A 15,237-nucleotide genomic window follows, 5' to 3' on the forward strand; every position below is an offset into this window, starting at 1 on the left:
GGTATAATATTTGGAATGCTTTGTGCCCCCAAGGTAGTGGTTGTAGCTGACTTTGCACATCAGGTCAGGTTTAGAAGTTCAGGGTTGCATGAATTTCCAGATTCTACATGGCCACAGTGAAAGGAACTGGAATGGATCTAGCTTTAAGAGTTTAGAAACACAAAATCTTTTCACTGAGTTCCCTTTTTCTGTTCTCCTTGTGTAGAAAAGACCTTAGACTTTGATTTCTACAAATATGTGGCTTTTGCAGTTAATAAGACTTTGCACTTCATAGTACAAAGTGCCTTAGTACCTGAATTGGTTATCTCTAGTATGATGTGAGCTTATCTTTTTTGCCCGAAGAGTATTATTTAGAAGCACTCAATTACTCACATATTCTCTGGCTTTGGTTTGAAATATGTCAGATTGTGTTCAGTTGTAACTAAATATTCGTCAAGTGAAAACAAGCCTGAAGTATGTTTCAGGGATACAAATAGTTTGCACAGTGTGGAGCGCAAGTGGTTTTGCTCCATTTCTAATCATTCTGATAAAATTGAAGTAGATTTATTTTTACTTGAATAATATTTATGTGAGTGTAGACATGGTTTTGTGTATATATTTCAGTAAGCCTGTCTTTTTTGTACTTACTGAAATATTGTACAATTTTTTTGACGTAGGGAAGAAGCTTTATTTAAACATAGCAGAAAGTCAATTCTGACCTCTTATGTGGTGTTAATTACTAAGTACTGTATGTAGAAAGACAGTGTGATTACAAGCAAGAGGATAGGCCTAGTCATTGTATTCCAGTTTATTCTGGGTTTTGTATCTTGCAATTTTTTGGCTGAATGGTGTGCACAAACGTGAATATACCCATCAAGTTTTCATAATCTAGTGCTATTTTGCTGTTGAGGGGGTTATTTTTTTTTTTACTGTGTACGGTTTTAGAGTAAGTAATTGTTAATACTTTTTTAATAGTTTTACCTCCTCAAAAGTTACATTGAAACAACTAATTTGTCACTGTATCTCTACATTTCACTAACTTTTCTTCAGATGAAGAGGAAAAAAGCAGTCAAAGTAAGACAAAGCCTCACGCTAATGAGCTGAGTGATGGGAAAGCCAAGCCTGTTCGTCACGCTTATGTTCGCAAGCCTTTCTTGTACTCCAAGTACTTCAGTGATTCTGATGATGAACGAACTGTAGAACAACGCCGTCAGTCCATTGTAAGTGTGGATTTTGTTCCTGCTCCTTGCATTCTGGCTCCTTGAACTTTCCAGCACAGAAATTCCACTTCTTACGTGGTGGTGGTTTGTGAGGGAGAGTCTTTTGCTTTTTCTCATTACATTTTTAAGTTGTTTTTTCCCCTCTTGTGTTAACAACTGCCTCTCTTTCAGACTTTTACCGTTACTGCTGGATATAGTTTGAAGGCTTCTGATGGTGAAAGCAATGACACTCTATGCAATCTTTTTTCCCCTACTCTAAGATGAGCAGGTTTTGGGTGTTGAGAGGGGATTTACTAGTTACATGCACCTTCTTCACAGAATCATGCTAATAAGTGGATTCTTATCTGAGTGATTTAGTGGGGAGGGTAAGAGCTGTTGCACATGTTCTTCAGTTCTTCACAGTTCTTCAGCAGATTTAATGTATACCATGGCAATTCTGGGTGGAAAAAGACAGCCCTATGGAGTCTGTCTTCAATGGGGTTTTGTGTAGTTCGGATTTGTTGACTGCTGGAGGCTATTTCATCACACCATCTCTTTACAAATGTAGTTCTTGCTGTCCAAGAAATCAGTAGTTTGTGGCACATCTGCAGCCATTGTGAATGGAAAGAAAGGTTTAAGCATATTTACTGTGTTCTGTGGAAGAAGGACCAGCATGCAGAAGAGGGAGCAGCAGTTATTTTAGATCTTTTTCTTTCGACTAGATGTATGTTTTTATAGTTAGATGCATTTTATATATATAATAAATGTATACTATATATTGTATACATTATGTATGAATAAAAAATAAGAGATATTCTTCGAGAAGGCCTCATAACCTTGGTCTGCAGTGTGAAGCGGCATTTGAACTCTGGAACTCAACTAACTTTACTTCTCAGAAGTATTAAAGGATCCCATTAACTTTCATATGATGATTTCTAAGGGCTATATTTTCTTTTTGTTTCTCTCAAGCTTCAATATTCTGGGTTTTGTGGGTTTTAGACTTACATTCATAGTTGAAGAATACCCTTTGACCTAATGCTGAATTAATTATTTTCCTTGTTTTATATCTCCAGGCCAAAGAAAAAGAAGAGAGACTCTTAAGACGACAAGTTAACAGGGAGAGACTTGAAGAAAAACGTAAACAGAAGGCTGCAGAAAAAACAAAATCCCTAAAAACTGGAAATCAAAATGCTAAAGGTATGAGAAGTATAACATTAGCCTCTGCTGCCCTGCTTTCCCTCTCTCTGGAAAAAAAAAACAAATCAACTTGAAATCTTGGTAATAGGTCTCTAGTCATTTCCCTTAAAACTACAACATCTCAACAGTGATGTAACAGGAAAAGTGCATAGTGTGAATTATTAATACAAATTTCAGATCTTCACTTTTCCATATATCCATATACCCTTTCATGTATCATTACATTGCTTAATTGAAGTGAATACCTGTATACACTATCATTTTCTGCTACACATAAGTACTTTCTGTACTTCTTTCAGTCACGTTTAAACATTAATATAATAGCATGCATATTTCACTATTTGCTTATTATTTTAGGAAAGAGTGGCTTGAACTTGGAAGAACCTTCATCAAGAAGTCTTGAGTCAAAAGCTACTGGTACCAGCATTAAGGATGTGCTTAAGGAACAGAAATTTTTAGAAAAAAAAGTAGCCTTGAGCAGAAAAAGAAAGAGAGATTCAAGGTATTCCTGCATTTGCTCAAAAGGAATTAAGTTTTTCAATATTAATTTTTGCAGATTGAAAATGTTCTCTTCAACTTTGCAGTTAGCCTTACCCATTGTAACATTTTCCTCTTAAAATATTCACATAATTGTGTTACTAGTAAGTATGAGGTTCAGGCAGAAAATCAAGTTATAGCTGCTTTAAATACATTGCAGTTCAGATTGTGGTAGCAGACTTTATGCAGCTTTTTGCAGACAGAATGGTAATAAAGGCATGAGAATGGAGAGCTTTTAGATATTTGTGCATCTAATATGTAAGTTATTTGATGCACAAATTAAAGGCTTGGTTATTAAAGACTTGGTCTTCAAATTGATGTTTTAGATAGGTAGGTGCACGTGTCTGTATCTGTCTACGTACGGGTATATATGGGGCAAGATATCCATTTTACAAGGACAACTGTAGTTCTAATATTGTTATACTAATATTCTCTGCTTTAAAGCACTGATGTCCAGAGGACATGGTCCACATAATTTTCCAAGAGAAAAAAGCTTGGGCAAATTGGCTAGACAGAATTTGTGTGATGATGCTCTGTTTCAGGACTTTTAGCGTGCATTTCTCTCTCCTTCAGCTGTAAAAGTAGAAGGTCTACAAACTAATGTTGGGCTGATACTGATTTTTTTTTTTATTTGTGCGAATACCTCTTTCAGGCGTGCTGAAGATGGCTGCAGAAAGAAATATGAGACAGCTGAAGAAGATTCTAAAGAAATGCAAAAAACAAATGAGGTATGTGTCTCTCAAATATAAAGCTTATGATCTTCCTTTTTAATTGTAATAGTACTTGTTCATAATTCAGTACTAAATTGCATTTGATCGTATGTAGTATTCTTTTCCTGCCAGTTCTTTCAGTTGTTAGTGATCTGACATTGCTGTAAGAATGTTTTCTGAATTCCAGTAGCTGCTAGAATACACGATCTATGAATTCAGTTCTGATATATGTTGCAGTGGAACATGAGCTATAGTTAAGCCCTATTCTGTGAAGCATGTTGGGTTTTTAAAAACAGCCAAGTGTGTCCTATGTACAAAGACTCAAGGAGCGTGATCTATTTAAACTCCTCACTGAGAAGTTAAAGAAAAACTGAATGTAGTCCAAACAGTAAAGGAAAGAGAATTCTTATGGCAGGAATTTTTACCAACAACATTATTAACAACAAAAAACAGTGATAGTTGGAAATTCAAATGGAAGTCTTGATTTATCTTTTGTGGGTTTGGGGGTGTTGTTCAGTTTAGTTTGGGGATGGGGAGTTGTGGTGTTGAATTTTTAAGAGACAGCATAGTAGCTGTTTCTAGTAATGTATGCAGAACTCAAAATTGTGATTGTCCGTTTAAAAGTCCATTTAAATAATTTTAGAAAGAAAAATCACATTAAAAGATACTCAAGTTCAAATGGACTGCTTAACATTAACTTCTGTTTCTTCGGTTTCTCCCACAATAGCAGATAGCTGAAATTAAAATGGCAAGTTTCATTTTCTTGCTGACCATATTTTAGGTGAATTTTTATTACAGTGTACTCTCTGGTGTATTGTTTTTGAAGAGAGCTTGCCTTTAACAATTCTGTTTGGTCACATAGTGAAGGAACTGTGTAACATTTGTTTATATAAAAACTTCTCTTTTGTAGACTTGTGAAAAAAATTCTTCGAAAGAATTAAAGCATAATCATGGGAAAAGTGAAATCGCTAAACAGCTTAGAAGACTTTCAGAATCGGTGCATTCAACAGAGGAAAGCAAAAGTGATTCTAAAGCAGAAAAAGAACATAAAAGAAAAACTTCCACTTCTCTTCAGGCTGAAGGAGTCCAGCAGGACAGTGAAAAGGATTCCAAAAGACAAGTGGATAGAGCAGAAGTCAGTAGTGAAGAACTACAGAAGCAGAAATCCATATTTAAAAATGAAAAACATCCCAAAAAGGATAGTGACATAGAAATTCAGCATATGAGAAATGCTGCCAAAAAAGAAGCCAAGTCTTACAGAGATAAAAATGACAAGGAAAGAGCTGCTTTAGAAGATAAACTTTCTTTAAAGCACAAATACAAAGGAGATAGTGTTCACAAATCAAGTGAAGATGTTGAACTCCATTCATTTGAGAAAAGCTTGAAAGGAGAGGATGGTGGTCAGAAACATAATCAACAAATAAAGGTTGCCTCAGATGACAAATCTGAAAGAAAAAGTAAACACAGAAGTGAACGGAAAGTATCAGTAACAGGAAAAGAGGGAAAAAATGTTTCTGAGTCAACCTTAAAAGCTGAAGAATTGCTGCGTAAGGAAAATAAAAAAGACAGACATCTCTCAACAGAAAAATCAAGAGCAGAATACAAGTCTAAAAGGTCCCTGAGTGATTCTAGGCCACAAAAGGATTCCCTAAGTGCCTCAAAGCAACTTGCTTCTGCATCACACAGAAGGAGTGAAAGCTACTCAGAAGATAAACATGAAATAGAATCAACTAACTCTGATTGTAACTTGAAACAAGATGATGGTGTTCATAAAGATAGACGAAGATCTAAGAGCTTAGTGGAAGACAAGATTTTGTTAAAGTCTAAGTCAAAGAGTCATAGTAAACAATTCAAAGCATCTGAAACAGAATTACAGGAAAATTTAACAAAGCAAGAGACTGGTCAGAAGCTAGACAAAGATAAGACAATGGAAGAGAATGACTCAGATAAGCAACACAAATCCAAGAATGAAGACAAAGTTTTTGAAGAGAGTAGTGCTGATTTTGAGCTTGTAAGTGGCACACAGTCAAATCAGGGATCACAAAAAGACTTCAGTCACAGGGTTAAGTTACATTCTGGAGAAAAAGGATCTATGAAAGAGAAATACAGAGGTGATAAAGATTTAAGCAATTCCAAACTAGAAAGAAGGTTCTCTGCTGAAGGTCACAAAAACAGAGTCGTAAAGCACAGCAACAAGGAAATAAAGAAGAAGGAAGAGAGTATCAAATTGGAAGATAAAGGTACTAAAGAAATGGATAGTGGTCTTGAAAAAGTATTGAGCATCACAGTGGCAATGGAAAAGAAACAAAGTAAGAAGATACACAGTGAAAATAGAAAAAGCACCATATCAAACCAAGATTTACTTGGAGAGGAAAAGCAACCAGCAAGCACAACTGAAAGCAGCCATGCTCCAGCCCCTGAAAAGTCAAGTATGAATAGTGATGACTTGCATTCTGGTCATGAGGAAGAGCTGATGGAACTTGATTTGAAACAAACAAAAGTACAGGAAGCATCTAATATTGAAGGAAAAAACATTAAAAACTCATTCCAAGCCACAGATGCCGAGAATGCAACCAAAGAAAAAATATCTCTCTCCCTTTCAAATAAGGAATTAAATCACAGCTTGGCAGATCCTGAAGCTTGTGAATCGCAGTTTCTGCCTGCAGCTGAAAAAAATGTTAAACAAGAAGATATCCCTAATAAGCAAGTTGGTGCCTTAGCCACTTTTTCCAAGCAAACTTCCATGGATCAAGGACTCAATAAACAAGGGGCTTATAAAACAAGCATCGCATACAAAACAAGTGGTAGAGTCTTACAGAATGTTCCCAGTAAGGATCAAGCTTCAGAAGATAGCAGAAGACCAAAGAATTTAAAAACTGTGATGAATTCCAATTTAGATGATGTTCCTTTAGCAGTTAATTCTCCCAGAGAAGATGCTGCTGGTGCAAAGTCTATGGATATGGATATCTCAGATTTTAGAGATTCCTTGAGTAGTATGTCTAAAGAATGCTATAATTCAGATGGGACTTTATTTGAAGATACTTTAATTTTGAAGAATGATGCAGCACCAATTGTACACATGGAACAAGATAATGCAGAGCCAAGTTCTTTCATGAAAGATGGTGACCACACCACTATGACAAACAGTATAGAAAAAGATAACAAGGTGCCCCAACCTGATGAACAGGCAATGGAACACAGTACAGCTGGGCTACCTAGTCAGGAAGATTACAGTGGAGCAGCAAAGTTAGAAAGCACTCAGGGGAGTGAGTTGAAAATAAAAGATGAGAACTTAATATCTGACATAACTGAAGATTGTGGAAGCGTACCAACAAAAGAACTTCTAAAAATGAAAGAAAGAGAGTGCTTTAATATAAATCCTTCCACAAAGGAGGACAGAAGGACAGTGATGGATAATGTGGAAAAGGACGAGATGCATGATATTGATGATGTGATACAATCTTCCTCTGTGTTAATGCCTGAAAGAGTTCCTGAGGAAACAGTCAAAGGCTCTCTTACAGCCACTGGGCAAGAAGAGAATAGTGTGATTGGCATGGAAGATAGAAATGAAAGCAACGCAGTAGATACCAGTGCAGGAAGCAGCAAACTTAGTTTGTTGTACAGCAGCCTACAAACAACTCCGGCCACTGTGATAGGAACTAGCACGGAAAAGATCATTGAGAGCACGGTAATGGCCAGTAGTACAGGGGAAGAAAGAGCTGAAGGTGCATCACATTCTGAAAAGGACAGTGATGCTACAACCACTTGCTCAGAAGAAGAGAGTGAGGTGACAGTAATCTGCACAAGCATAGAAGCTGATGAAGGTTTCACAACAGGCATATGGGTAAAAAATGAGGGCAGCAATTTCATCATGGGAGCAGATATTGGTGAGTGTACTGTTGCAGCAGCTGAAGAAGGTGGTGGCAGTGTTGTCACCGAAGGATTAGCAGAGAGTGAAAGTTTCCTAACAAGTACAGAAGAAGAAAATCGTGACTGTACCATGGTTGATGCAGAAGAAAGTTGTAAGGATTCAGTCAATGCAAGCGGAGTAGAAATTGAAGACAGTGTGAATAGTGCTGGTGCAGAAGAAAAAGATGATGCTGTGACTAGTGCAGGCTCTGAAGAAAAGCGAAATACCTCAGCTTGTGTAGATACAGGCAAGTTTGAAAGTTCTGTATCTTGTTTGGGTGAAGTAGAGAGCGATGGAGCTGTAACTAGTGCAGGGACAGAAACAGGTGAAGGGTCGACAAGTGGTAACAGTTCAGGTGAATTTAGGGGCAGTGTGAGAGCCAGCCAGGTTAAAGAAAATGAAGGTACTGTGACTTGCACAGGTGCAGAAGAAAGAGGCCATAACTTCGTCATCTGCTCAGTGACTGGTACAGACACCCAAGGAGAAAGCACTGTAACTGGTGCATGTATTGCCGTGGTCACAAACAACAGTGCCATGACTGGAACTAGTGGTGATAAATCTGAGGATACGGTAAATGGTGAAAGTGCAGTGACCAGCACAGGCATAACTCCAGAAGATGATGCTGAAATTTCAGTTGTATGCACAGGGCTAGAAGACAGCAATGAGGGGTTTGCAGTTTCTTTAGAAGCTGAAAAATGTGAGAGTCTAATGGACAGTACAAGGGCAAAGGAAGAAGCCAATACTGCTACAGTCAGCGTAGGTCTGTGTGATGATGAAGGTTTTGTGACTAGTACAGGCTCAAAAGAAGAGGATGAAGAGGGTGAGGGCATTGTGACCAGTACAGGAAGAGGAAATGAAGAAAATGAGCATGCTTCTACTTGTACAGGAATGGAAAGTGAAAATGCACTAATTTGTATAGGTGCAGAGGAAGGTGAAAGTTCCGTTATCTGCATCATTGCTGAGCAAATGGAAGCAGAGTCAGGAGTGGCTGGCACAAATACAAATAAGCTTACTGTCAACAGTATGATGAGTGCAGAGAAAGAAGCTAATTCTGGCACAAACTGCAGAAACGATAAAGGGATTGTTGAAAGCAGTGTAACCAGTGCAAGTGCTGCGGATGAGGGTGCCTTGACTGCACATGCAGGAAAGAACGGAGGTACCTTGATTCCCTTAAACACTGAGGAATGTGAGGGTCCCATGACTAGTGCTGTGGCAGTGCAAGAGAAGAGTCACTCTGGTGCCAGAGACAAACATGAGAATGCCATGACTTCATTTGACAGCAGAGAACTTGATACCTCTATAAGTAGTGCAGTTCCAAAAGAAGATGAGACTTCTCTTACTCCTACCGATAGAGAAGAAAAAGTAAAAGGTGATGTCATCTCTACCAGTACAGTAGAAGAAAGTGATGCTCCCTTACATTCAGCCATGGATGATGAGGAAGGTCCACTTGCTGTTGCAAGAACAAATGAAGGCGGGGAAAGCTCTATGATCTTAGTAGACACTGGAGACACAGAGGTGCCTATGCCCAGTACAGCTTCAGAGTTTAAAGAGTGTGTGCATACTCTAAGCAATAAGCAGGAGAAGGATGAGTGCACTATGATTTCCACCAGTATTGTGGAAGAATTTGAGGCTCCTATGTCAAGTGCAGCTGTTGAATATGATGATCAGCTCCCCTCCATGAAAACAGAAGAAACAAATGAGAATGTTGCAGTTTCTATAGATACGGAAATATATGAAGTTCCCATGCCCAGTGAATCCAGTGCAGGAGGAGATGATGATGATGATGAAAGACACCCAACTGCTAGCAGTAAGGAAGAAAAAGATGAGTGTGCTATGATTTCCACAAGTGTTGTGGAAGAACACATAATCCTAATGTCAGGTGAGGTCACAGAAGAGGCAGTTCAACATGTGTCAGACACAGAGTCAAAAAATGAAACAGTAATGATCTCTACAAGTACAGCAGAGTGTTTTGAAGCTCCTATGTCTAGTGTATCTATACAAGATGGAAACAAACTCACTGCTTCAGAAACAGAAGGAAGGTATGAAGCTGCTATGATCACTACAAGCATGACAGAAGAATGTGAGATAGTCCTGATCAGTGCAGCACCACAAGCTGAAAGTCAGCTCATTGTAGCAGAAAGAGATGAAGATGCCATTATCTCTCCAAATGCATCAGAGGAATGTAAGATTGTGGAGACCACTGCAACTGTAGATGAGCAGTTTGGACTAGCCACTTTCAGTGCTGATGCAAAGAGCAAAGGGTCTGTGATTTTTGTGGGAGAATGTGGAGCTCCTGTGCTGAGGGTTGCCACTGACAGTGAAGATCAACAAGCTGCTTCAAGTATAGGAGATAAGGAGGAGGGTGCAGTGATCACTCTGAGCACAGTGGAAGAATGTGATAGTCTCTTCACCTTTACAGTCATAGAAGGAAGTCAACTTGCTGATGAGAGTACAGAAGTAAAAGACAAAAGTGAAGAAATTTTTAATACTGCTAACCAGATTGAATGCATCCTATCAACTACAGGCCCAGAAAAAAGCAGTAATTCTTTGCTTGTGGTTGGTAGAGAGAAAGAGACCAATGAGAGTGACGAGAGGGGAGAATCAGCAACATCTCAGCCTTTAGTAGATGGTGAAATCACAGAAACAGAAGAAAACTCGGTGAACCTCATGAGTGTAGATGAAGCCCTTTGCGTTGAGATTAGTACAGAGACTGCTGTGAGTCCAAGTCCTTCCTCAGAGGCAGGTGAGGATGATGAGCAAGCTGAAGATGTTTTGCATGAGGATGTTACATCAGAACTCTCTTGTACTATTTCAGAAGCAGAGCGAGAGAGTGAAACTCTAAGGAATGTAAATTATAAATTTAACTCTATTTTAGAAAGTGACTTTTCTGAAATAAGGACTCCCCTGCCTAGGGCACAAGCTCTTTCGTTAGTTTCTGCAAATGAAGTGACTGTAAATACCAACCATGGTGAAGTGACAATAGAAGCAGAATTGGGGGGGAAAAGTGACTTCCCTTCGTTGCATGTAGATGAGCTATACAGCAGTGATGACAAAACGAACTTGGTCAAAATAGATGATACTGGAATTGAAGTTACTATTCAAAAAAGTAACACAACCCTTAATTCAGGTGAGGATTTCTTCTTCCTTTGTTTAACTCTTCAGTTTACAAGCTGTCATAAATAGATGTGTTGTGCTGTTATTGTAGTTAGAAATAACTTACACTGTTCAAATAAACTGGATTTCTTTTTTGGTTGCAAAATAATATTTGATATTTGATAACATTTAAGCATGTGCTTCTGGGAGTATAGGAGTGACTGAACACAATTATCTGGGGTATGATGCAAATTAATTATTAATAGAGTACAAAAAAGCCGTTAAAATTAGCTCATTTTAAGTCAATGTATATGGAGTGGCTTGCAAGGGGTAGTTATTGTGGAGCTACAGATGGGTTTTGCTATTAATGTGTTTTGAAATTCAAAAATGCCCTTATAGGAAAGAGGATGTGTTTCATTTAGACATACTTTAAACATTTTTAAAAGGCAGCTTCTTAATAATTTTGAAGATTAGGAATAGCCATCCTTAATCATAACTGCAGATTTTCAATGGATTATTATTTTATGGTCATATTCAAATCCACTCCCATATGCTGAATTTTGTGTTGTGAATATACTTGAAACAGTCCTCCTTTTTGTTACAAAAGAATCAGTCATCCTAAATAAACTAGTATTTTTAAGCAATGACAGGTGTTTATTTTAAATACAAAACTTACGATAGTTATGATGGAAGTTATGATAGTGTATGACATGAAGGATATCCTGTTTTATTTCCAGATCCATTTTTCTGGTAGATAATATTTGAAATGAATTTGCATGGTTGCTAGTTCCTAACATACTGTGTAGTGAACATCCTGCTCTTTTCAGCCTGTCTGCTCTTTGACCCTCCAAAGTAGTTGAAGTACCAAATTTATTGGTATTGATAAAAATTGATACATTCTCTAGATGCCATAGTGAAGTGAAGATTGACTTCATTATAAATTTGGAGTAATTAAACTGTAGAAAAATAGTAAAGAAATGTGATCCTTTCTCTTTACACAGAAGGATGTGGAATGATGCTCATCAAGGACTACTTTTAAAACCTTTTCTTTCTCATGTCTTGTCTTTTGCTGTTGATTTAAAAAAATATTTTAGAATGTGAATTAGGTCTAGTTTCTCAGAGATTGACTCCATTCTCTAGTTTTATTGATACTTGGGGTGAAAAAGCTCACTCTGCAGATTTTGGGGATCTTGGGAATTTGTCAGGGAAAGATACCAATCTAGTAAACTTGAAAAATGTTATTCAGTATTTATACAGGAGACAAACATGAGCCATGAAAATGTAAACTGCTACACTAAGATACTTCTGTCTTGGTGCTTTGCTCAGTCCTTGGTTGTCCATTGATGTAGCCTCTTTAAGTGCCAGTGGTAATAGTATTCTGTGGACCACAATTTAATCACTTCACGTGCATCATGGATGAACTATCATGTTACAGCAATTTCTTTCTGTTTAGGAAAAGCTGTATAAACAAGCTTCTGGAATAGGTGTCCAAAAATGCTGTAGAAGTCATATGAAGATGATGTCTGCATGGCCTGTTTTTCGGATGTTATAAGCATACAGCTCTTCCTATGGGGAATGAAATAGATGGGGGTTTAAGATTTTCTCAGATTACATTGTCACTAATAGGAGCTAATGAGCTTTTAGTCTCTGTAGAAATTGGATAACTTCAGTGGTTATGGTTCTAGAGCTTATGGATTTGGATCTAATTGTCAGTACTAAGGATAACATTTTTCCTTAACTCTTAGCTCTGCATTCGTTAATACAGAGGTGATTTGCTGTTTGGAATTTGCTATGAAAATCTGCTGGTGGGGTTTTTTTGCTTTCTTTTTTTTTTAAAGAAAGGCAAGGAAAAGCCAAAGTCAGAATTCATAAATAAGCCACAGTAAATCCTGAAAGAGCCTATTCCTTTTGTAATGCCAATCCTTTTGTAATTAAGGGGAACATAGAAGTACTTGAGTTCTTGCAGATGCCAAGTTAGGGTTTTTTTGAGCTGCTTTGCTACAGACAGACTTGCTATTGTTTCTGTTGTCTACACGAAAGGATTAAATTCATGTGCTGTGTTCATAAGGTGGTACTGAGAAACAGCATCCTACTGTAGATGAGATAAATACAGCATAATGTAATTAATAATTTTAATATATTTGTATTTCATTAGGCAATAATGCAGCTTTACCAAAGTTGGCAGAAGAACTAGAATTTGAAAGTAACTTGAGAACTGACGAGGTATTTATATTTTGAGAACTTTGACTATACTGTTTGTTGTATAACTATACGTCTTGCTAGTGTTTCTTACTATATCTTTTGATTTTTGTGCAGCAAAAATGGCATTTGAACTTCAAAACTTTGGAAGAGTCACTTTTCAGATTATTCAGCTGTGCTTTTCTAAGCAGCTGGCGTTTAAATTGTGGGCTGTCCATGTTATTCTGTGGTAGAACCAATTCTTTCCTTCAGCCATGCTCCTTCTGTGACCATGACATCCAAGTTTGCTTTTTTTAGAACTGGTCATGTTGTATGCATGTTGCTTGTGATAGTACTTGTAAAATAGTCATACATGCATTAGTTCTTTCACTTAGCAATTGTTAATTTAGTTCTTTGAAATAGTAAACGTGCACTGCTGTTCATTCCCTTGTGTCATTTCCTCGCAGTCTTCAGACGCACCCATTCATTCTCTGTAATGAGGAACACTTTTTCCTGTTCTCTGCTGTTACCAGATAACTCTTAGCCTGTTATCTGCTGTAACAGAGGAGTAGGGCATCCTAGATAATCCAGGGTACTGGGGCTCATAACCACCTATAGCCTGTGTAAGAACAAATATAAGCTTGTCTGTGTGTGTCTGTGCTGTGATCTGTGATAGCCAGGATTCTAGATGGATTAATTCTTCATTCAGATGCAGGACAGGATCCGTGTATTCATATCTTGCCAAACTCTGATAATAAGCATTTTGGTGGTGAACAGGGGCCACAGACTCACAAGCATCTGTCGAAGGGGTGGATCTGCACAGAGCTCCTGGCTGCAGCTCCGGGCAGACCAGCTGAGTAGTTCTAAACCATGGTTTTGATGCCTGGGATGCACTTCAAGAAAATCCAAGTGTGGTGGGATGTATTGATTTGAGTTCCACCTGCAAAAAGCTGTACTGTTTGCCAGCATAAGATGGTCCTAGAGTCAGTATAGGCATGTTCATGTGTGGCACTGTAGCTGAGTGTACAATGTCCAGATCTGACCCAAGTATACTTCACTCCATACAGCACTATCTATGCATTAGTAGCATATAGCTGATCTGCAACTTTAATAAAAAAAAAAGAAAAACACACCAAAAAAACCCAAAACTCATGAGTTTTAAGATTCATAGTGCCTTGTTATACATTGCAGGTACATATTTTTCTTTATATGTGAACATTTCTAGAATACTGCTCAGAGTAGGCTTCCTGAGATTTCACTTGAGACCTCTTTTTTTTAAACTGATCCCTGGTACCAGAGTTAACGATAAGGTCAAGATTAGGCTCTGTACTGTTCACAGTAATTTAGCTTAGCCCAGATGTTGTTCCTTATTAATATTTTTACTGCTCTTTTAATAAAGCTTTTTAAGACTATTATAAATCATGATAAGACAATGTTCATCATGACATGAGAGGAGTAAGGCATACTTATTTTGGATGTCAGCAATGTTTTTGTTTCTTTTGATTTTGTATTTAGCCACAACAGCCTGAAATTCCAAGAAGTGAAGAGGAATATGCGGATCTTCATACTAAAGAGTTTCAAAAAGGTGATTTTTATCTTGATAGCAGCTTACTTTTCATACCTGCTTAACTATTACTTATGATGGGAGGGTTGTAGGTTTGATACATACTGTGTGTAGATGGACTCAAGCACAGCCTGCAGAAATCTTGAAGTATTTCTAGGAGCTCATGTGGCTTTGCATTTGCTTCATAGGAAGGGAGGGTCAGCCTTTTCTTCCAATATGATATGCTGAAAGAAAGGTAGACAGCATTTAGGATTTTTAAAAGTAGACTGCTAACATCCTGTTTAAAATCAGTAAATACAGAAGAACATTTGCCCAGGAAAGATACAGAAACTTCCCCAAAGAATGGCTTTCTTCTTTATAACCTTAGAACATCCTGAGTTTGGCTGTTGTAACAGGCCCTATGAGAATATATGAAGAGTAAGTACTATCTGACTAAAGCCACAGAGACTTTAGGGAAAGTATTTTATTTTTTACTTTCAGCCTTTCTAGAAGATTAAAATATTTCTGACCACTGAAATTGAAGAGCACTTTTAAGTAGGTAATCACCTAGCTAGAAATCTCTGTTAGTCAACTTGGATCTGTGCTAATTCCTTTTCCATGTATGAAATTAGTCTTTGAATAGACAAAAAAATTCCCCATTTCCCCATACCACATATTTTAAAATGTGTTGCAATCATTTGGCTTTCCTATTAAAGCAGAAACAACTCCCCCTGCTTTGTTTCCATTTTGATGGATTTTGTGCTCCAGATGCATTACAAAGTTGTTTACAGCACTACCGGATGAGAGTTAATCCTCAGTTAATGAAGTAGCTAGCAAAACTAAAGCAAATTCCAGGAGGTAACAGGGATACTGCTGCATATAGAGTCCGAA

General features: G+C 37.6%; 1 protein-coding gene across 2 annotated transcripts in view; it reads left to right on the forward strand.

The window, feature by feature from the left end:
• Positions 1-15,237, forward strand: part of BOD1L1 (biorientation of chromosomes in cell division 1 like 1) — a 37,564-nt gene that overhangs the window by 5,318 nt on the left and 17,009 nt on the right. The window contains exons 6-12 of one of the 2 annotated variants that reach the window (XM_065659192.1): positions 1,030-1,199; positions 2,252-2,375; positions 2,733-2,877; positions 3,565-3,640; positions 4,533-7,779; positions 12,781-12,848; positions 14,319-14,388. In XM_065659192.1, coding sequence (XP_065515264.1) covers positions 1,030-1,199; positions 2,252-2,375; positions 2,733-2,877; positions 3,565-3,640; positions 4,533-7,779; positions 12,781-12,848; positions 14,319-14,388 — 3,900 coding nt within the window. Of the gene's footprint in view, positions 1-1,029; positions 1,200-2,251; positions 2,376-2,732; positions 2,878-3,564; positions 3,641-4,532; positions 10,660-12,780; positions 12,849-14,318; positions 14,389-15,237 lie in introns of both variants that reach the window. The other variant, XM_065659184.1, reaches the window with a different exon arrangement.

This window comes from Lathamus discolor, chromosome 1 (genome assembly GCF_037157495.1).
Source record: "Lathamus discolor isolate bLatDis1 chromosome 1, bLatDis1.hap1, whole genome shotgun sequence".
In the NCBI taxonomy this organism is placed as follows: Eukaryota; Metazoa; Chordata; class Aves; order Psittaciformes; family Psittacidae; genus Lathamus; species Lathamus discolor.